Source organism: Astyanax mexicanus, chromosome 20, assembly GCF_023375975.1.
Source record: "Astyanax mexicanus isolate ESR-SI-001 chromosome 20, AstMex3_surface, whole genome shotgun sequence".
Taxonomy (NCBI): domain Eukaryota; kingdom Metazoa; phylum Chordata; class Actinopteri; order Characiformes; family Acestrorhamphidae; genus Astyanax; species Astyanax mexicanus.
This window is the reverse complement of record NC_064427.1, coordinates 5607823-5631699: the sequence shown is the minus strand read 5'-3', so window position 1 is coordinate 5631699 and position 23877 is coordinate 5607823. Positions and strand designations below refer to the sequence as shown.

Here is a 23877-nt window from a genome sequence, read left to right as displayed (position 1 = left end):
GAAAATACATGTTTACACCTATATGGAATCACTATTTGTCCCATATGTAATATAATGCAAACATAAGTGTTGGGAATGTATGGAAAATGCCATTGAAAAACAAAGCACAGTGTTTCTCACATTTGCATTTTATTTTTACTTTTACTTTCATTGTAGACAGTAGGAGCCAGGTGTTGTCAGACCCAAATCCAAAAGCCAGTCTCTTATATATGTCATAGTTTGGGGTTGTGTCAGTTCATATATGCATCTATGATGTAATTAATGCAGAAAAGTTCAAGGCAACATATTTTCCTGTAGTCTTAGTCTGTCCCCATAAGAGAATATGTAGAGATTTTTTTAAGTAAAATATGTGCCATTGATGATCCAGTGCTTTTTACACACATAATATATAATGTTATGCATGCATCAGCATGTCCTACATTAAGGCAAAAGAGAAAAAACAAAAACTAATGTATATATGTTACCATAATTATTTGTCTCATTTGTATTCTCATTAAGTACCTATGTGTAATATGTGTTTGCTCTGTTCAATATGTTTACTGTATGTCGCATATAACACTCACATAAAAAAAAAAAAACTATATAATACTAATGTATCCCATGTATATGTTATAAATATGGGGATTACTATTCAGGATAATTTGTGTGGTGCAGAACAGTGTAGGTTTTGAAGTGTAGTTTTCTGATAATACATGAAACAAACACACACCCACACACACAAACACACCAAGTGCTTTCTGAACTGCTGGAAAAATCACAGCACTCTGCAAATACCTGTCGTCCTGGAGAGAGAGAGACAGATAGGAGAGAGGGAGGGAGGGAGGAAGGGAGAAAAAGAAAGAGAGAGAGTGAGCGAGAGGACAGACTGAGCGCTAGAGGCTTTAATGGAAAAGATTTGAGCAATGCCCAGGAGGCACACATACTCAAAAAAATGTGAGAGAGAGAGAGAGAATGTGTGGTGAGAGTTTGGTATGTCTTCTGTAAAGCCAGAGCTTGGTAGCTGTATATGTGTGTGGATCGTGAGACATATGATAAGAGGGAGGTGAGTGGTAATCATTTTTCAGTGGTAATGTTTCTGGGTCAGACTGTCCCGACCCGATGCAGCAACTCTCCAACAGTAAAATATTTCTCTAAATAAAGACTTTATCTGTAGTCTTTACTTCAGAAAATATTAATTTAATCAGTATTTCATGTAATCCACTTTCTCTACAGTGTGTGTAATATAAACATACCCCGCTACTCATACTCCGTTCCTCCACTTAGCTTCTCCACTATTTTTCACCACTACTCCACGATTTCTCTGCTGCTCCTTCTCTGTCCATCCTCTGCTCTTCAGCTCTGTGTGTGTTTTCCTCTAACTGCTGTCTGTTCTGTAATGAACAGAGTTTGAGCAGAGAACAGACAACATAAATAACAATAGGAGGTAACAGGAAGAGAGAGAGAGAAAAGTAAAAGGAGAGAAGTACAAAGATTAATATAGAAAGAAATTTTATATAGTAAGAGAAATATGGAGATTAATATGAGAATGCAGGAATGATAGTGGGAGAGAAAAAGAGTAATAGGTGGATGTAGAGAGAAAAAAAGAAAGACAGTGAAACTGAAAGTTTGTGTGTCTGAGAAAAAGACTAGAAAACAGAGAGGGAGTGAGCAAGCAAGAATGAGAAATAAAAAAAATGAAGAGGGAGAAGTAGAAAGAGTGAGAAAGATTGGGAAAAGGAAACACAGGAAAAGAGAGAGGGAATAAGAAGGAAAGAAAGAGAGAGAGAGACAGTGCAGGCAGCAGCAGACAGATACACAGATGGACAGGCCCGGGGCAGCAGGCTGACGAGCCGATCACAGCGCGGCCGAGCCCAGCCGAGCGGCGCTGCAGCAGACAGATTCAGCAGAGTGCGAATACAAGCTCGGCCTAGCAAAGAGCACGCTCCTGTCAGGAGCCCTCACACACACACACACACAAATACTCTCATATACACAAACATCCTTAAACACACACGTTAACACACACACACACATACACACACTGGCCTGGTTGTCAGAAGAGAGTGTTATTTCTGCTCTGATCCCCCTCCCACACAGGTCCTGCTCTGTTTACCCCAGCTGCTCCACTCCACACGATGGATGAGACTTCTGCACACACGTGTGTGTGTCTCTGTGTGTGTGTGTGTGTTTTAGTATGATTCATTTTGTCTTTCCTGTGCTGCTCTGCTCATTGGAAGACTCATTTAAGCACACACACACAACACACACACACAACACACACACAGGGTTAGAAGTTAGGGGGACAGAAGAAGAGTAAAGGTGCCCTCCTCCTGCTCTCTCCCCCCCCCACCAAATCTGTGTCTGCCGTCTGCCAACAGGGCACTCACAGCTTTTACACACACACACACACACACACACACAGACACACACACTGTTAAGACTGTCAATCTGAGACAGTTGGTGGAGGGGGGGTTCTGCAAGTGTCACTGCCCAGATGAGCGAGGGAAGGAGGGGTTGAGAGAGACACTGAGAGAAAAGAGAGATAGAAAAAGACATAGAATCTGAGAGACAGACTAAGGAAAGCAAGGTATTCAATTAGTGTTTATCATGCCTTTTGTTGGTTTTAGTGTCTCTAATGTTTTGGGAAGGCTTTCTAATAGATATTAGAGCATTATTTAGAGAATTGAATTGCCTTTAGCCACAAAACCCAACCCCAACCTTTTAACCATTATCATTCCATAGAACACAGACTCTTAGTTTGTGTATTGTTTAGGTATAAACTAGCTAAATTAGTTTTTCTCATGTGTTAGTTCATTGTGTGCCAATATAGCCTTAATGTAAATGTGTAGCACATGGATTTCTTACCATGGCCAGCATTTTGGTTGATAATTGTACTTGTGAAAATGTAAAAAATAAAGTTAGTTTTTTTTTTCTTTTAAAACATCCAGTGAAGTGCAAAATTGATAACTATCTTACTGATGTGGCGCGAGTAAACCCTTTGCTTCAACTTAAAAAAAAAAAGAGTTTTCCTCTACATGAGTGATGCTGAGTAAATGCTTTAGTGCCACTGTAGCTTCTATAGGCATGTCAGTAGAGTGTCTTCAGTTGACATGAACTGAGAGACTGGGAGAGAGAGAGAGAGAGAGAGAGAGAGAGAGAGAGAGATACAGAGAGAGAGATACAGAGAGAGAGATACAGAGAGAGAGATACAGAGAGAGAGAGCGAGAGCAAAAGAGAGAGTGAGAAAGAGAGAGAGAGTCTCAGAGTGAAGATGTTAAATTGAGCAGAGGGGAAGTGCTCTAAATAAAACAGCACAGACCCGTGGAGGTGTCTGCAGCATCCTGAAGAGCACTTACTGTACTGAATAAGAAACTGAGTGGGCTCTCTGGCACAACCCAGCGTCTTGCCAACAGTCCATTCACAGACTGCAGATGGCCCTTTGCAGGAAATTCCACCATTTTTTTATAAAATGAATATATAATTCAGTGGTAAACATTTGAGGTAAAAAATTGTGGTTAACCTTAAAGAAATTGACCAATTAATTATGAAAATATTCAGTGATTATCTGCAATTAATCTCACTTGTTCTTCCTAAGATGCAAGTTTTTATAGCGGATATTTAAATTTAAATAAAAAAAAATGAATGTAAGAAATGTGAAATGCAATTATATTTATATTAGTGGTGTCAAATAAAATGCTAGTATATACTAGTAAATGTATTCAGTCTGAGGGGAGATAAAGTCAATGTGGGCGCTGGAATAAAGAATGCATGACGAATTAGATAGAGAAAACTTTTTGTTTACTTTATTGTCAACATCTCAGCTTGGTTGTAAGAATTTCTAAATTTTAAGCATGAGCACCATGCAGACAGCAGGACATACTGAGCAAATAAGTTACTGCCAAAAAAAAAGCCAGTAGTAACAACTAGCAACTTTTTATAACCTAATCTGTTGTTTGCTCCTCCTTTCTGTTTAGCACATTCTTAGTTCTAGACATCTATAATGAACATGCTTGTTGAACTTATAGCATAAAAATGCACATATCTTAATAATTATGTTCCGTTAAAATCTAATATTTGCACATAGTTAAACTAACATTAATATTTTGTGACTTTGTGAATTCCAGTGAATTAATCAGTATACTGTTAATAGTACATACTATTAAAAAATGCACTGTTTTTTGTGAATATTCACATATTGGTTTTGTTTTATTGTGTGTAAAGGGAGCAAGAGAGAAACAACAAGATGTAAATATATCATCTGATATTAGGCAGCACACAAATATGCAGATAAACACTACATATAGCAACATTTTGTGAGTTTTCATGCAGGTTATCACTCAAAGTAGAAGTGGAACCTGATTTTGCATGTAAATAATAATGTAGCCACAGACCTGTTTGCTGTGGTGACATAACCAGCAGAGATCTGGTGGGCAGTGGTAAAGTTGGCCACTGGTTGCTCCACTCGCCACCTTTCAACTCTATTAATGTACACTGATAGAACTCTTCATTGAATAGATGGATATGGGGGGGAATTCTCAACAAGACTGGTCTAAATTTTTGCTGCTCATAAATACTGATTATCCCTGTGATTAATCTAAGCTGCAGCGCAGCTCCTCCCACAAATGGATAATTTGTCCAATCATATGTTTATACCTTTTCTAAGTACGCTTCTCTGACTGTGTCTGCAGGTAGAGTGTAAGAAGGCCCAGCCAAAGGAGGTGATGTTCCCTCCTGGGACACGGGGTCGGGCCAGGGGTCTCCCCTACACCATGGACGCCTTCATGCTGGGGATGGGCATGCTGAGTAAGTATAAGACCAGATGTCGCCAGTCACGATCATTACCACCCAGTGCGCTGTCCACTGTGGCTGCTAATGCTTTTTTCTGACCTATTTCTGGTACGCTTACAACACTGTAAACACAATATAAGTATTACGACTGTGTGATATGACCAGTATTATTTTATATATTTAAGTGGATAATAATTGAGAAATATAATACCCTCACAGACTATAACCTGCATCTACGTCTTTCCAGAAAGTGAAACAGTATCCCTCTAGTTTCCTTTCAAAATAATTGACAAAAAAATGTAGTTAGTTGTCAGACAGCATAAGTGACAGGAGATAGGCCCCACCCCCTCTCACAACCCACTCTCTGCCACTTCAAAAAAAACACACTGTCCACCCATAAGGGGTGGGAAAATTACCACTTAAAAGAAAGTATGATTACTGTGTCTAAATTTCACTCAAGTAAAAGAGAAACATGAATAAAAATATACTTGAATGAAAGTAAGATATGATCTGCTTTTAAACAGATTTAGAGATAAATAAAGTAATATACAATGTATGTTTGTGATGGTGGTGTGCGATATAGCAGTTATTGGGTAGTACCAGTTCTAATAAAACAAAAAAGCAGCACAGCTGAGAGGAAAAAATACTAAATTTACTACTTAAGTTTTATAACAGCTACACAGTTTAACACTGAAATGCATTTAGTTAAATATTGAAGTATGAATTAAGTAAAGTGCAATACTTATCTCAAAATAATAAATTAATAGGTTTAAATTGCTGTATGGTATATTTTGGCAAATTATTTGTGCACATTTTAAGGTGATGATCCAAGTCCAGCATTGTTAGAACAGACTTCAAATACGAAACCTGTCCTTGCTTTGTGGCTGCATCCGAGGTCAGTGATCAATAATGCTGATTAGATTTTTCTCCAAACAATTGTTTTAACTAAAGAAATGCCACCCACATATCCCAAGTGCAACTCTACTAATGACTGTATACTTCATACACACAGCCTTAAGAGCGATTATGGCCTTAAAAAAGGTACAGTCTGGGGTTTATAATACTGGAGTTAAAAAGATTATTTTGAAAGATTATTCTCAACTTGAATATTATTGAAATGTCCTTTTAATGTATTACATCCCTAAACAAAAATGTGTGGCTGTGTCCCAATTATGTGCTAATTAATAATACTAATGAGCTTTTGAATATGTAATACTGCATGACTGAGAACTAGTCAGTTTTTTAAAAATGGGGGGAAAAATAGTAAAAATGTGGAACAGGGACAGCATCAGAAGAACTTAGAGTGACATATGTTGGCATAGAAGCTCTGCATCACTTCCTGTTAGTACAGACTGGTTACTAGATGAATGTTTGGTATAGTAACCTGACAAACCCACACTGTTAAGATTAGTATTTAATAAATGCCTTATGGTATTAGATTTTGGTTAATGAATTGGGATGCAGGCTACGTTTATGGTGTGCACTGCATGGCCACAGTGCTCACCACCATCTCACGCTCAGCTGAGCAAACAGCTGATTGGCCACGTGACATTTTAGGTCCCTTCTTATTGGCTCTATGACAGCCCAGGTCCTTTTACCCACTGGCTGCCCTCAAACTGGGGTCATCTCATATGGAAGCATGCCCAGCGAGGCGGGCCGTTCGCCTCTGGCCTCGAGGCCGCCAGAGTGCCGTCCGCATTACCAGCGCAAATGAAGAGGAAAATTGGGGTAATGTTCTATTAGGGGTTCAGCGGTCCATCTGCCTGACCTCTGCTCTGGCTAATGACAGCGGCGCAGAATCTCGGGAACCACTAGCAGCTTCAGCGCTAAAACTGAGACTTCCACTTCATCATCCTCGTCACTACCGCGCACACACTTACATATACATATATATATACACATAGGCCATGTTTGCATCCCCAGATGCATGTTTGCACCCACACCCGAGTGCACGCAATAGCCACTCAGGGGAAGTGACCCTAAAACGAATGAAGCTGGATTAATATCCTTCAGAGGGAGCAGCAGTATGTAAATGGCAAGTCTGGTCAGATTGAACTTTTAACAAGCCGCGTGAACTTTTCAGAAGTTCTTATGGATCAACGCTCAGCTGTGGAAGAGCGAAAGAGAGAGAGAGAGAATTGGAGAGAGAGAGAGAGAGAGAGAGAGTCTGTGGAGTGCTCATGTGAAAATATTAACTCCAGACTTATCCACTCGCTCTTATCTAAATGAAATTGGAAAACGCAGGACAGCGCGACATAACTTAGTATAATTTGCAATTGAAGGGAAAAAAAAGACGAGGGGGTGGAGGGAGGGGGCAGCGGAAGATCAGGGCTCATTATTTAAGGAACTGTAGGTTTCCTTCCACGCTTGATCTCATTAAAACTCCCTCCCCAGCTCCTTTGTTTACCACTCTTAATCGAGCCATTTATCTTTATTGTGTTGTGCCGCATGTATGTTTGCTGAAATTAATACACATTTGAGCTGGTGCAGAGTATGGGTGTACCAGATGGATAATTGATTTTAAAGTGAATCAGAACTGTTGAGCCATAAAATAGGTGCATTAGCATGCATATTAATAACGCGAGGAAGAGGAGGGCCAGACAGCAGCAACAGCAGCAGCCAATGACTGTGACAGGATTTATTTACCCACCATGCACCAGGGAAAGGGTCTGTGAGGGGGGGGTGAATGGCAGGATTTCAGTGTATTTTTGACATCCCTTCTCTTTTTCCTTTCTTTTACTGTCTCTCGTTTCTACCTTAATGTTTCCGCTCTCTCTCTCTCATGCTAATGAGGATCTACCGTTGCTGCTTATACTAATTCATTTTTCACAACATGCTTAATGCCTGCACCAACTCACTGGCCGTTTTATCAGAAACACCTATTTATACTTCCACTCTGGCCACTTTTTTTAAGAAACCACTGTCACTGGCCACTTTATTAGAAAAACCTTTCTTGAAGCTCCGTCTTGCACTTTTTCTCTCTGGCTGCTTTATTGGGAAACACCTGCCCTGTGTTTCCACACACTGGCCACTTTATTGGAAACACCTGCCATGTGCTTCCACACGGTGGCCACCTAATTGGAAACCCCCACCGTGCACTTTTCCTCACTGGCTACTTTATTAGAAAGACCTAGCTTGTTTTTTTTTCCACTCACTGGCCACTTTATTAGAAACACCTACATTTGTGCTTCCACTAACTGAACATTTATTTATTTATTTATTTATTTTTAGAAACTTCAAATCTTAAGTGTACACTCAATGGCCAGTTTGTTAGAAACGGCAGCATTCTGTACAGAAACTGACCACTAAACACGTGTACCAACAGATGGGCTACAATCTCTTACCATACAGCAGCAAGGTAAAGCTATGTGCAAGGTGTTTCTACTAAAGTGGCCAGTAAATAAAAAAAAGGCTCTGATTTTCCCTCCCTCTCTCTCACTTTCTCTCTCTCTCTAGCCCCCATCCTCCTCGTACACCCCCAGTGAGCAGCTTCTCCCGGCCCGCTCTGGGATTAAATTGAACTTTGTCATGGGCAACAAACTGGAGTGTGATATTCATTCGCTAGACGAAACATGTCAGCTCAGCTTGTCTGCCCTGAGATTGGACGAGTCACTCCGTAACCGAGGGTCGAGCAGTCTGCCCTTTCTGCTAATGCTGTTGCTAAAACTCTCTTCCTCTGACCCGAGACCCGTTTCGCCATTTATTCTGTAATGATTGCGGCCCGGCTTTGATTAGAGGAGACCGATCCTGAAAGGGCAGCACCACAACAGAGGGTTTAAACGTGCAGGACAGGCTCTCCTCCCCCTAACCCCTCCGAGGCCTATTAGCACTGATCTGCTCTGGCTTATGCAGATAGCGTTGTCTTAGCAGGTTAGCGCAGCCGCACCCGCAACCATCATCATCATCATCATCATCATCATTGGTGCTGCTGCTCTTTGGGGGCGACGCTCTTTAGCCAGCGCCGTTTGTCAAAATGTCAGCGCCTGTAACCCGAGGGTAAGAAGTACAGACAGGTTCAGCAGTGTTGAGGAAGTTTTATGACACCTCGGACTAGTCAAGATAGCTACTGACTCCAGGGTTTTACACTGACGTGTAGTTAGAGGCAAGAAAGTTATAACCGAAAAATAGCCTTCAGTATAATGTAATTAATTTATTTTTGGTGTCATTCATATAAATTAAAGCCCTCTGCCATTGTCTGTTTCAAGTATTGAAGAAAAAAAGATGTCTGGTGGTTATTTAGTATAATATGTAAATATAATTATATACTGCATAATTAATAACTAAGGGCATAAAAGTGTGACATATAATTTTATACCAGATCATGTAGCGTAACAGATCAGGTATAGTAACATTGCTTTACTGTAATGTATCAGGTTATATCATAATGTCTCTTTACATAACGTGTACTGCATCTTAACATAGCGATATATTCTGTAACGTAACATATCGTGTTGTAGTGCGTTGGATTGTAGCATATTACAATACATATATTGTATTAGATTCTTCACCACAGAGTCCATTCAATCAGCTGTTTGTTCAGCTGAGCGTGAGATGGTGGTGAGCACTGTGGCCATGCAGTGGACGCCATAAACGTAGCCTGCATCCCAATTAGTTTACTAAAATATAATATTATAAGGCATTCATTAAATACTAATCTTTATAGTGCGGATATGGCAGTTTAACATTCATCTAGTAACCCATCTGTACTAACAGGAAGTGATGCAGAGCTTCTATGCCAACATATGTCACTCTTAAGTTCTTCTGACTCTGTCATTGTTCCACTTTTTCCAACTAGTTCTTAGTCATGCAGTATTACATATCCAAAAGCTCATTAGTATTAATAATAAGCACATAATTGGGACACAACCACACATTTTTGTTTAGGGATGTAATAAATTAAAAGGACATTTCAATTTGACATAGTTTGTGTATGTTTTTACTGGACATTATTTAATGCCTGCACTAAGCTGCACTGTGTATATATAGCAAATATATATATAAATTAAATTCAACAGATTAGATCAGATAATTAGCTTAATTTTTTAAGGGCTTGCTGATTAATAACTGATGATAGCACTTGCATGGCATTGTCCACTGCTTGGCTCCGACCCCTTTCCATGCAGTATGTGGAGGATCTCTCCATTACAGTACGAGTGATTCATCTCTCTTTTTTTGTGTCTAAATCCCTAGTGTGTGTGTGTACGCCAGTGTGAGTGGCTCTATGAATATGAATGCCTGCCACTGTACATATTCAAACCGTCAGCGCGCCCGCGTGTGTTTATGAAGAGCCGTGTTTTTTACGGGCCCGTCTGCCAGATTTTATTTACCACACTTCCTCCGTGCTCGCTCATTCAGCACTTGGCTTGTGTGCTTTTTCAAGCTCTGCAGTTTTTTCTCCACCCCTTTTGGACAACAGAAAATCAATAAAGCATGTAAATAAAATATGATAATATATATATATATATATAAACCAGGCCGAGAATAACTTATTTGCCACAGTATCAACAAAAACAGCGCAGCGTGCGTCTCTCACGTGGCACCAGTGAAGGAGAGCAGATGGTGGAGAAATTCCCTTATGATGCATTCTGATTTAAGCTTTCTGTGTTCACTCGCAAACATGCCGTTCTAATACTCCCATCCATTCAGACGAGCTGAAGCTCAGAACACTGTAGTTGTCTGAGCCAATACTGATCTCTCCCTCACTCTGACACTGTATCTCTCTATATATACAGTACACACTGTATCTCTCTCTATATATATACAACACACTGTATCTCTCTATATATACAGTACACACTGTATCTCTCTCTATATATATACAACACACTGTATCTCTCTATATATACAGTACACACTGTATCTCTCTCTATATATATACAACACACTGTATCTCTCTATATATATAATACACACTATATCTCTCTATATATACAGTATACACAGCATCTCTGTTTATATACAGTACACACTCTATGTATGGTCATTGTCCAAATATCTTTAAAACAGTAGCTTTTACTGGAGAGAGATAAAATTATCTTAACTTCAATAAAAGTCAGTGTATAAGGAGTTTATTGCAGGTAATTTTGGAGACTTTCTTTTGGTCCATTCATCAAAAATGTTGACGCAGTGCAAGAGACACAAGAGTTGGTGTGTTCAAATTATGTAATAAACTAAAAACCAGCAAAAGTGGAGATACTTGCTTTTCATTGAACAACAACAATATGCAGTATACACTGTGTCTCTTTATATAAACATTACACACTGTATCTCTGTGTATACAGAACACATTGTATCTCTCTTTATATACAGTACACATTTTATTTCTCTTATGTATTTTGTACGTATTTGTTGTATCGTGTTGCATCATAGCATATCACAGTAAATCAGAGAATTGTTCTGTGTCATATTAAATCATAACACCACATTTCTCTTTCCCTTGATCTATTCTTTCTTATTTAACTCTTCTCTTCTTCTCAGTATAATTCTGTCCTCTTTCTTTGCTGTCTTTGTCCGTATGTCTTCCTGTGGCCTTTTTTCTGTCTTGCACTTATTCTTTCTCTGGGATTCTCTTTTAATATTTTGTCCACCTTTATGCTGTCTCTATTTGGTCACCTTTTTATCTTCTTGTCTTTTTGTCTCTCTTTTTGTTCTTTCTTTCACTTTGTCTCCTCTGGCTTTCTCTCTTTCTTTGAGCAGTTTCTCTTTCGTATTTCCTTCTCTCTCTCTCTCGCTCTCTCTCTCTCTATCTCTCCTTCATCTTTCACTCCCTCCGTTCTATGTTGATTAGCCGCCCAGAATAGCAGGCAATCGATCAGTGGTGGTTAAGAATAACTCGTGCTGGGTGTTTTAGCCCCCCCCCCCCCCCCCCCCCTCCTCCTCATCTCCCACCTGCTCCCCCCTCCCACCCCTGCAGGCCTGTGCTGTGGAGTCACACTAAATATTGAGTTACCAGTGGTGGTTTGTGGGTCAGGAGGGTCATCTAAACTCTGTTTTTATTGTTCCCTCTGTGTGTTTCCCAGGTTACCCAAACATCGTCGCAACATACGGTCGTGGATACACTGGATTTGCCCCCAGCTACAGCTACCAGTTCCCCGGTAAGTGTGCAAGTGTCTGACCTGAGAACCAGTGTACCTACCTATTCGCTTACACATGCCAATAAGCTATGAAAGTAAAATATGAAATACGTCTGAAATACTGGACTTCAGAACCGTAAGACATGAATCATTGATCTGATTGGTCTTTAGTAATGAGGACACACATTCTGTTACGGAACTGTTGTAGTAATTAGGATTATACAATGATTGTGGTACAACTTTTTTTAACTGTGAAGTTGAATGTGAGTCATGCGCCTTTCTCCCACTTGCCTCCCTCACTAACTATCCTGTGTTTTAAAAGCAATGGTGCATGTAATACCAATATAACCCCTGTACACTGTATTTTACTGTATTTTACTGTATTGTACTGTAAGTTGAATCAGACGTATTTGAAAAGATCACTAAACTTTGCTGGACACAGACCCTTGAAGATATGAACCGATTAACCCCTTTTTAATACAATGGTAGTCTGTTAGTGTTTTGGACACAGGACAGTCCAGACCGGCTGTGTGTTTTGTCTGGGAGTGTGTGTGGTGTGAAGGTGAGAGCCGTGGGGCCTGGCAGTGGGTGAGATTTTGGGCGCAGATACACACCCATCCTCCCCGCCTGTTGATTTCATGCTTTATTTAAGCCCTTTCTACACACGCCTGTTTGCTGCTCCAGACATCAGTGGCCCAACTGATAAGCTGGAATGGGAAATGTCTGACAGCAGCTCACATCTCCGTAATGGGTTTCTTGCGCGTGTGAGTGTGTCTGTGTGTGTGTGTGCGTCTATGAAGGATGGATGTGAGGATTTTGATTGATACTGGTCTTACCTTCCCACGTTCTTGCTTAATGATTTATAGAGGCTGCTAGAGCTTGGATGGCATACCAATAAGGCTGCTGTTGAAGTTAAAGCTGTTGACTCTTTCCGGCTACATAAACTCTGCCTTGAGGGTGGGCGATTATATGATGTGTTATTGCTGGTGTGATGCATGTCATGATACAATTTTTCTAGTTATACAGTGATTTTGCACAGGGATGATTGTTAATGAAACAGACTGAACAAAACCTGTAATAGAGTGTTTTTTTTTCCCTGCTAGACCAGGTAGCAGGTGTTATACATTTAACAGTCCTACAATTACAGAGTAACTGGTTATGTTAAAGCGTGTGCGTTCTGGTAAAAATGGTAAAAGATACTTAAAAGCTTCCAAAGGCTGTTTAGCAGCTATAATACTGAACGCAGTGAGGGAGTGAAAGCACCACATGTAATTATCAATTGCTAATAGCAAAGACATCAAAAGTGTCTAGTTTGTCAAACTGATCAACATTAAGTTTTAGGGACATGTAAGCTTAAAAAACTAAAAAAAAATCAGTCAAAATATCTGATTTCTGAATAAGTGTATTGTTTTTGTTATATAGTGCTAAATTGTCTATAGTAATTACATTAAGTACAGAGTAGCAAACTTAAATGGAAGTTAGCTCATTATGATATCATCTTTAAATTATTCCTGGTTAAAATAAAAAGCCAGCCAGGTTGATCCGCTTATATCTCAACCATCAGAGGGTGTGCTTTGTTTGAGTATGATGGTTTAACCTGTCTACAAGCATGATCAACATGACCAAGCTTGACCATATTATTTAACAGCATGCCTATGCTGGTAAACCCAGACGGTCGACCAGCAAGTCCATCATCATTGACCAGATGACCAACATAATCAGATCAAAATCAGTTACCAACTGCACTATGTTGGTCAAGAGCTGGTTAACCAGCCCTGATCTGCCTGAATTAGCAGCTTTTAAACACTTATATAGACCATCAAAGTCCAGCTTAGAGCATCTAAAACTAGCAACCATAAAAGCCACTCTTGAGATGGATTTTTCATCAGGGATATTTGCCTTGTTTTTACTAATTATTTGACCTTTGCTGGATCACCAGTAGACAATGCAGTGAGAGTCACTATCTTAACGAGTATCACTGACTGACCCATTTTTGAAGCACAGAAAAAACAAACAGCTGGTAGCGCTAATTCATCTTAAATGAGTCTTTTTGCTCATATTTTTCTCTCTCAAAAGAAAAGAAAGAAAAGTTTTCTTGACTTTACCCGTATGGGTGAGTTACCGTGTTTGTGTATGTGTGTGTATGTGATGCTAATAACAGTCCTAGCCACAGCGCTAGCCGTTGAAATGTGTCTTCATTGATTTATTCATGTTGTAGCAGTAGATGTAGCACCCCAGATTTCTGAAACGAGTCCACAGAGAACACAGACGTATCTGCCAATACTGGGTGCCAGTCTCACAACATTATATAGTGAAGAACATCACAATCATTCAGGCTGGAAAGCCACTGCTGTCATAATAAAAGTCCCCTATAATTCTGCTGTTGACATGGAAGGTGATGTAATGTAATGTGTATTGAGTAATATTATCAAGTGTTGTGACACTTAAAACAAGTTTGTTACTTTCTCACTCTGATAGAGTTCAGCTCTAACTGCTTCAGATAAAGGAGAAATATTTGTGTTTGTGCTTTAGTTGTTCATTGAAGGGCTTCAAATCGTGACAAACTCAACTCTAGAGTCCGTCAGAGCAAAATCCTATATGTGCAGTTTAGCTTGCCAAGCAATTAGGGCTTCGTTGTTCTCCGAGCGTCTGTCTGTCTGAGCAGCTGAGAGTGGCTAATTGGCAACTCTTTCAGCTCAGCGTGGAGTAAAGAAGCCATGAAAAGCAAAAATCCTTGCACAGCGTATCGATCCTTCTCTCCCGGCCGTTTAAAAACCAAAGCGAAATGTGGAATTTTATATACGAGTGTGTTACGGGAGGAGGGAGAGCCTGAGGAGATATGAGTGTGTGTCTGTTTGTGTGTGTGCTTGTGGAATGGAAGGATAATAACGGAGTGAAAATTGGAAGGCACTAGAGAAGGTGTTGGTGTGACTAAGACAAGTGTGTGTGTGTGTGTGTGTGTGTGTGTGTGTGTGTGTGTGTGTGTGTGTGTGTGAATGCAGGACAGGTATTTTTGCTGATTTTATAAATATTAGCTTAGCATTACACAGTAATTAACATCTTTAACAGCCTTATCTTAACTGTCTTTTACTACTATTATACATGTAAAAAAAATGTTTTATGTTTTTAACTTGATAATGTATGGTTTTAAATATTTTTTTCATATTATCGATATTTGTTTTTTACTGTGCAAGTGCAATGCCATGGGAAACAAATACACTCAGCCAACCAGATGAGATACAAGAGCAACCCACCTTAAACACATAACAACCACCTTGGATACCAAAGCACTCATTAAGTTACACTCTAGCAAGCACCTAAAATACTGTGATGATCACCATGCAATACTAAATCACTCATCTAGCACCTTATCAACCACCTGGAATCCACTTTGAACAGTGTAGCAACCACATGGAATACCACAGCAACCATTTAGCAACAAATTACAACACCATGTCAGCTCTTAACAGTACCATAGCAACCACCTAGCAACATCATAACAGTCACAAAGCAATACTACAATAACCGTATAGCAACACCATAAAAAAACACCTGCAATACTGAAATAGTAACAGCCTAGTGAGGAAATGCACTTCTCTAATTTCTAAGTTTAATTTATCATCATTAACAAATATATCAGTTCTTTATCAGAAAGCATTAGCTAGGTTTGCATGTGGAGTATATAGGTCTCTACTCATTTGAGATATAAAAGCTTTGTTTGTTTGACAGGAAGTAGCTGCCCGGGGCGTGGACAAGTCTTTGCGTCAGTAAACGTTACCAGCACTAAGGTTAACGTCAGTAATGTCAGCAAGCGTTAACATGAGTAGGGTAGACCAGCCCCCATCCCTCTATTAACACGATGCTGCGAGCCTCCAGCAGGCCTCTGCGGTCCGCTCTGCTGCTTTTAAATGCCTGTTAGGACTCCATTAGGCCTGCACGCCACTCTCATTCTGTTTCTTCTAAACAGTTTGAAAAGATGAAAGTGTTATCCTCTGGGGAAACCTGCTCTCTTCTCTTCATTGTACAGTTCCTCTCTCTTTCGCACTTTCCCATGCTCCCGCTATTTATACTGATCAGCCATTATATTTAAAAAAAACCTTATAGCTCTGACCTGTCAAAGCATGGACTCCACACGGCCCCTGAAGGTGTATTGTGGTTTTTGGTACCTCAACATTGCTAGCTATTATACATAGCTCACACCAGCGCTATTTGGTCCGGTTACAACAGACTCTAGTTCGTTTGTCTCTTTAGTGTGGTTTGATTGAGCAGGTGTGAAAACAGTAATCGCACTGACCAATCAGAGGAGACAATGTGTTTGCGTGGTTTATTGGTTTATTAGGTTTGTGCCTGTGTGAAACCAAACCAAACTAACAGAGAAAACGCTCCAAGTAAACAAACTCATCAACTGATCTGGACCATAGAAACCAACTACAGGTGTGAAAAGTCCTAGTAGTTGTGAAGTACGACCCAAATGAACATCAATTAACATAAATTTAAGGGAAGATTTTTGAGAATTGCTACGAGGATCTGATTGTATACAGGAACAAGAGCGTTACTGAGCTCTTTTTTCCCTAAACAACACACCATACATTTTAGATTGATTGAGCATCATCATTCAAGAGGACACATATGCACTGCTCGACAGCTCAGTGCTCTGACATGTATATACCCATCAGGCGCATGCCTGGCATTACAAATTGATGTTTATCTGCTTTAGAGGGTCCTATTCTACTGGCAGTATCTTTCCACAGGGATAGACAAGCTGTGTGGGTGCATCTTAAAGTAGCTGAATGCATTTTTTTTTTTTTGGAAGAGGTGTCAACACATTTTTCAAAATACAGTGTATATACTAGTTTCACTGGTGTTTTTGGATAGTAAATTAAATGGCTACATATGTGTTGTTTCACCACTGCTATAACCTCTTGAGACCTTGAGTCCTCATATGAGGACATCACATTTCTGCTTCTCTGCAGCATTATACTTAATCATTTTACAAAACTTAAACCCTTTGGCCTCATATGGACATCTTCTGTATCATCTAGTGGCCACATGACAACATTCAACACTCAATTGATTGAAATCAAGAGGGTGGGAATTCCAGTCAAAGGTTTCTATAGCCAGTTCAGACAGAAACATGGGCCAGATACAAAACTCTCATCCAATTTTATGTTTGAAACTGTTCTCCTTGTGTTTATTTGCTTACTGTCAAAAGATAAAAGTTTGTTTTTTGACTAATTGGGTCAAAGATAGTTCTTAAATTTTAAAATAAACAACGATTTCTAATTGAAGACATTGTTTTTGCTTGTTAGATCCTAAAGTCAGGGTCTCAGGAGGATAAAGATATAACTTCTTAATAGTCCCTCATTTTTTAGACACTTACTGTTTTCCATTAACTATTTTATTATTCTACCCAATACCTTTAATCTACTTATATATGTCTGAGGTATCTACTGTAAGGCTGAGACAGACAGAGAGCTCGTATTTAGCTCCATGTCAGTAGACTAGCTCCCTCCCCCCGAACACTACTGGTGGTGTGTTAGCTTCAGTCTCAAGGCTAATCCCCCTGGCTTTGCCCCAATAAGACCCTCTCCACTCTCAGGCGCCGGACCCGAGTGTGCGTATATGAGTGTTTGTGGCCCCGCGGCGGGCCGACCAGTGACCTTGCTGTTTCTCGGCGAAGGTGAGAGTGTATGGAGCCGCTGGCTGCAGCTCGGGGGGATTTGTGCTAATCTGGGCTGCGGGGGGAGGTTAAAGATTGACTCTGGTCAAAGGAGTGGAGCTCATTTTGTTTCGAAGCGCCCGCTCTAAGCCTCGTCTGAGGGGAATGATTGAGAGGAGCTTGTGTGTGGGTGTATGTGTGTGGAGATACTCCTTCTGTTCCCTGTCAATGAGGGTTCACCTCTCCATTTCACAGACCACCCATATGCTTTAGGAGCTCAGCTTCCAGAGAATGGAAATGTGTGTGGAAGGGCAGAGAGAGCAGTGTGTATAGATGAGTACTAAATGCTATAAATAGTGAAAGGTATATTTATTCAACACCAAAAAACTCTTGGTTTACCAGAGATTTGACTATTGGAGACATTAGATCTATGCAGTCATCTATAGACATGTACATTTGACTAAAAAAAGTTAAAAAAAAAAGTGCCGTCTAACTTTTCCAAATGTTTTAACTAGGGGTGGGCGATATGGCCCTAAAATAATATCACGATCTTTCATAGTATTTTCGTGATAGTGATATTCTTGGCGATATGACAAAACACTTAAGCAAAAAAAAAAATATTTCAAGAATACACTACTGCAACAAAATGAAAATATGAAAAATTAAATTTTATTATTGCATACAATATGATATGGCACACCTCTAACTAAGACATAAAAAATAAATCAGATTTGTATTAAAATTCAATGATTGAGAATGTTGTGATACTAATACTACACTTTAAATATCTCCATGTATCCAGGATTAAAGTAAAATAAATGATACTGGACAGATATAATCTGTCTCTAGTAGATATATAATGGGAAATGAGAACAGTGTGAATTATTCTTTTGCTAAAAACAGTAAAAAAAAGTATCCTGATGTGTTAATTAGGGCTGGGTGATATGGTACGATATTTCAGGGTACAATATCGTTCACGATATTAAAAAATGTTGGCGATATTATCGCATACGACATGATATGGCACACCCCCAGTTTTAACCACGAACCCCAATCTCCTCCAGTTGATTGGTCATCAGTTATGACCAGTTACTACCTACCTTTTCCTGGCTTCCAGCTCAACTCCTCCAATCAAGACTTCTCTCTAAGGTCTCTTCCCATCCGTCTTCCCTTGACGCCATCAGTTCAATCATGATGGTGCTCTTTGCCTCTTCAGATTATATGACCATATGATGGAGAGCTGAACTTCTCTCCATGTTGGCTCACAGATGTTGGCCTCTTCCTCAGGAATTTGGTTCCTAGCCAGCTTTGAGTAGTGTACACTTGAACCTTATTCCTGAGGGTGACACTGTAGCTGCTCTTCATAAGTTACCAGATTTGGAGGTACATGGTTTGTGCGTGTGGAGTATGCCAGCCTGTATTCTTAATTAAGTAGTGCACACACACATGCTGGTATTTTTTTCATTGCCTGTGTTAGTGCAGCTCTTACTACCTGTATTAAAATACAATAAAGATGTAATTATGGCCCATAAAAAAGCTTAAACAGCAGCAGCAGTTTTTTTTCTGACCCACCATTCATACCAGTGTTCTTTATTTTGTTGGAGAATTTCAAGATGAATAGACCAAAAGAAATGCTCCCAAAATGTATATATATATATATATATATATATATATATATATATATATAAATATATATATATATTTTACATTGATATCTGTTGAAAGTTAGGTACCACTTTAAAATAAGACTACCTTTAAAAAGGGTTTATAAATAGTTTACAATTAGTTTATTAATGGTTACTTATTAGGTTGTAAATGCCTTAAAAATCATTAATAATCAGTTATAACACATACGTAGAAAGGGCAACAATATAGATGGCTGTGGGTTCACTATTTGGCAAACAACAGGCCATTGTGGCCCTTTCTACATATGTGTTATAACTGATTATTAATGATTTTTAAGGCGTTTACAACCTAATAAGTAACTATTAATAAACTAATTGTAAAAAAAAACATTTATAAACCCTTTATAAAGGTAGTCTTATTTTAAAGTAGTACCGAAAGTTAAGACAGAATAACATCAACATATGTTAATGAACTAATATAGTTGCATGTTTTCAGGAATATACATCCCTCACACATAAATACACACATTGTTTTAGTTTTACAACATGGACCTTCTTGAACCCTCCTACAAACCTCAAGATCCTTTTCAAGGTGGATGTCAATGTCTTTTTTAAAACACCACACACACACACACACACACACAAACAGTTCTGAAAAGCTTGATTACATTATTTTAACTTGGGATCGAAATGCTTCTGCTTTGAACCTGCTTTAATGACTCTAATGCTTAATTCTGAATGAATGAAGTGCGTCATAAACATCTGCTCTCAACACACACACACACACATACACACACACATACATGTACAAATACACACACACTCACAACCGCACACACACATAGGTCAGCAGAGGCGTGTGTGATGGTGACAGGGCTTTCTACGCCCTCTGTAGCTGACTGTGTTGCCTCATCCACTCTGTCACATACATCAGCCAGACGGGCAGTGGCAGCCCCCCTCTTTCTGTTTCTGTCCCAGCATCCTCGCCCGTCCCCAGCCAGCATCCCGAGCCTCACTCCCTCCTTCATCTTTATGAGACACCGCCTGACACTCCAGCATCGCTAAATCACCCTGCCTCTCTCTCTCTTTCTCTCTCCTTCCTTCTCTCTATCTCTCTCTGTCTTCCTGTACTGACAGTAAACAAGGAGCGAGGAACAGCACAGAAAAAAAAAGGGCAGTGAACGTCTAAAAGACAGGGACTGTAGCCTGCGAGGATCGTTTTACTGTGGCATGGAGGTCACACACACACACACACACACACACACTTTCTCCTTCTCACCCAAGGGCAGTATTATTGCAAAGCAGTGTTTGGCACTTGCTGTTCTTCAGCATTGTATGAAATGTAAAAAACAATAATCCAGATGCCCTTTTAAACAGTCAGGGGCAGAGCCAGAACTGAAATCATGGGGTTGCCATGTTAGAGCCATCATTTTAAAGTTACTTATAACATACTTCATGCAAGGGCATGAACTCGGGATTACTCTTTTAAAAATGTGACCAAAAGCTGTGACCAAGCATGTCTTCTTTCTTGTCACTTAAATGACATGGAGGAAAAGCTGGACCTAGTTTGATTGTTTTTCCAACATAATAGATTTTATTTATATTTTTTTTATTTTTATCACATTTTATTTAATGTTCTCTTTTGATTACCTGCTTTTCAATCAGATGAGTCAATCTACTCTCACATTAAAAAAACTAAAAACATGTGGCCATGACAGACACAACGTTCTGTCGATTAAAATGCTGAAATCATGTTAATGAAGCTGCTATTTAGGTACAGTTACTACATCATTTAGCTTTAATGCATGTTTTGGAGACTTTTTCCCTTCTATTTGTATTTTAAGATAAATAACTGCCTCCATATTCAACATATTTGAAATGTTTGCTCCTGAATGCACACATTTTACTCCAGTGTAATTTCTGACAGTGATTTGAAGGAGCTAAGTTTTTGTTGTATATATGAAGAAAGTATTGTGACACCAGCTCAGCTCCTTCATTGTTTCTTCTGAAATCAAGGGTATTTCAAAGAGTTTATTCTGCTTTTGTTGTCTAAAGAAGTCAGTCTTTCTCTTAGATTTTGGAGCATTGCTGTGAAAGTCCTGGATAGAGCACCATTCATCATTCCAGAGAACACAGTTAAATCTACTGCACCACCGTTTAATGCGGGGGAGCAATATAACACTCTTTATACAAGACCAGGCATTAGATACAGTGGCAGCAGGTTCATGTTTATCTTCTCCACAGAGTTCTATTCTATTGGTGGTGTCCACAAACATTTGGACATGTAGTGTATCTGCTCCAACTTCTTCACTCGCTCACTCGGAGGACACAAAATGCATCACCCGGCTGCTCCCCCTCTCCTTCATCAAAGGCTATGGAGAGAGCAGACCATACGCTGCGACTGAGCCTTATTTGGCCGCTGTGAAGCGCTGTGCTGTCATTATGGAAATCAGCCATATGGCGGAAGCGTCGGGGAAGAGCCTGGCAGGACTCGTCCCAGAGACACTCTTTACACACACACACACACACACACACACACACACACGTTCTCTCTCTCTCATCCCTCCCTCAGAACGCTCTCTCTCACTCTCCACCGTTCTGCTCACCTCTCATCTCTCACCACCGCTGCTGTGTTAAGATCAGGCCTTTTGATGTGTATATACACACACACACTCACACACCACACACACACACACACACTCACACACCACACACACACACACTCACACACCACACACACACACACACACACACACTCACACATCACACACCCACACGGACATAAATAAAGCCAGAGCCTCTCAAGGTCACTTGTGTTTAAAGGACTCGAGTGGCTAGAAGCGAGCAAGTGAGGAGGAGGAGGAGGAGATTGTCTTTCACTATTGTACATGTGTTTTTACACACATACACACATGTACACACACACACACATAAAAACCTACACACACACCGCCGTGCATTTTTATACTTTGTCACAACATAAGTTTACAAGCATGCCATAGTTCATTTAAAAAAATGCTTTATATCAATCTCTACTCTTACACTGGATGTTTAAAAAAAGGGTTTGATTGAATTCTGTTATAGTAGTGCATCATTGAGGTTAGGTACTGATTTTGTTGTGATCTCTACTCCTTCGTGGCTTACACTAGATGTTGGAACATCTAGGAGTACCAGGAATAGTTTATAGAATGCATTACCACCAACAGTGGGTGTTAACAATGATGATCGGCGACTTCTGGCTAGAATTGCCTGTTAAATCAAATCCATATTTAATACAGTAGGCCCTGTGTGTGTTTCCACAAATCAGTTTTGCACTCTTTAGCTTTAATGAGACCTGGTAAAAGTAAAGAACCTCAATACAAGTTCATGTCACCTTTGGCATGTCAATTCACAGTATAAGTACCTATATATAATCTATATATATATATATAACCTTAACCTTAATAACCAGTAGAAAGAAGCCAGTTTGTGCAAAGTCTGAAGAATTTTGCTGAACCTGTAGATTCAGGGCATTCCTGTCCTGATAACGTATAAAACAAGCAAACACACACATGAGCACATAGCTTTGATTGTCCATGCGTTTTCAGCCCTGTAGACATTTCGATCCTACATGCTGTGTGTAGGTGGTTAGAGAGGACTGTTGTGATGTGTCTGTGTGAGTGTTGGGCTACTGTGAGTGGTCTCTCAGCACGGAGAAGTCTCCATCGCCTCACACTCACTCTCACACTCATCACACATTTGGATGTGTGGTCCTTACAGGTTTTAATGAGCACCCAGTCCCCAACAGAGCTCTGTGTGTGTGTAAGAGATGCTCCCTGTGTACAGGCGTGTGTGAGCTTGTCTTGTTTGGGCTATCTCACATTTCCCCACAGATGCCCTCTCACTAGGGAAGCTGTGTGATGAAGGGTAGCTGTGGAGGAAGAGCAGTGAGAGGATGAGGAACAGAAATTGTGTTTGTGTGTGTATGTGTTTGTTTGTGCGGATGTACAGCTCTGGAAAATATTAAGAGACTACTTCAGTTTCTGAGTCAGTTCCTCTGGTTTTGCTATTTATAGGTTTATGTTTGAGCAAAATGAACATTGTTGTTTTATTCTATAAACTACGGACATCATTTCTCCCAAATTCTCCAAAATTAAAAATAATTTCATTCAGAGCATTTATTTGCAGAAAATGCAGAATGGCTTAAATAACAAAAAAGATACAGAGCTTTCAGACCTCAAATAATGAAGAAAAAAAAACACAAGTTCATATTCATGAAGTTTTAAGAGTTCAGAAATCAATTTTTGGTGAAATATCCCTTTTTTCACAGTTTTATGCATCATTGCATGTTCTACTCCCCCAGTTTTACACACTGCTTTTGGAAAACTTAATGCCACTCCTGGTGCAAAAATTCAAGCTTGTTTTGATGGCTGTGAAAATACAGCCATTCCTTGATTATATGTAAATATATATGTGTATATATTGATTATATGTAAATAATTAGAGGTGTGATCTCAGGAGAGGGTGTACAACTGCTTCACCTGCAGCCCTATTAACAGCCCCTTAGAGGCTACTTTTGGGTAGTGTGTCTCTTGGTGATAGATTATTGACTGCTAGACATTATGCACGTTTGAGAGGCTTTTAGAGGGGGCACATCACTGGACAAAGAAAAGCAGGATAGTCGTTTTGACAAATTAAAATGACCGCCATCTAGGCCGTTCGTCAGCCAGCCACTGTCACCTTAGTGATGAGTGCTTTAATCCTGCCTTTACTA

The 23877-nt window shown here is 39.7% G+C and overlaps 1 protein-coding gene across 8 annotated transcripts in view; it reads left to right on the top strand.

Moving 5' to 3' along the window:
* Nucleotides 1-23877, top strand: part of msi2a (musashi RNA-binding protein 2a) — a 281548-nt gene that overhangs the window by 225914 nt on the left and 31757 nt on the right. For all 8 annotated transcript variants that reach the window (XM_022680981.2, XM_022680983.2, XM_022680980.2 and 5 more), the window contains exons 9-10: nt 4668-4782; nt 11787-11861. In XM_022680981.2, coding sequence (XP_022536702.1) covers nt 4668-4782; nt 11787-11861 — 190 coding nt within the window. The remainder of the gene's footprint in view (nt 1-4667; nt 4783-11786; nt 11862-23877) is intronic.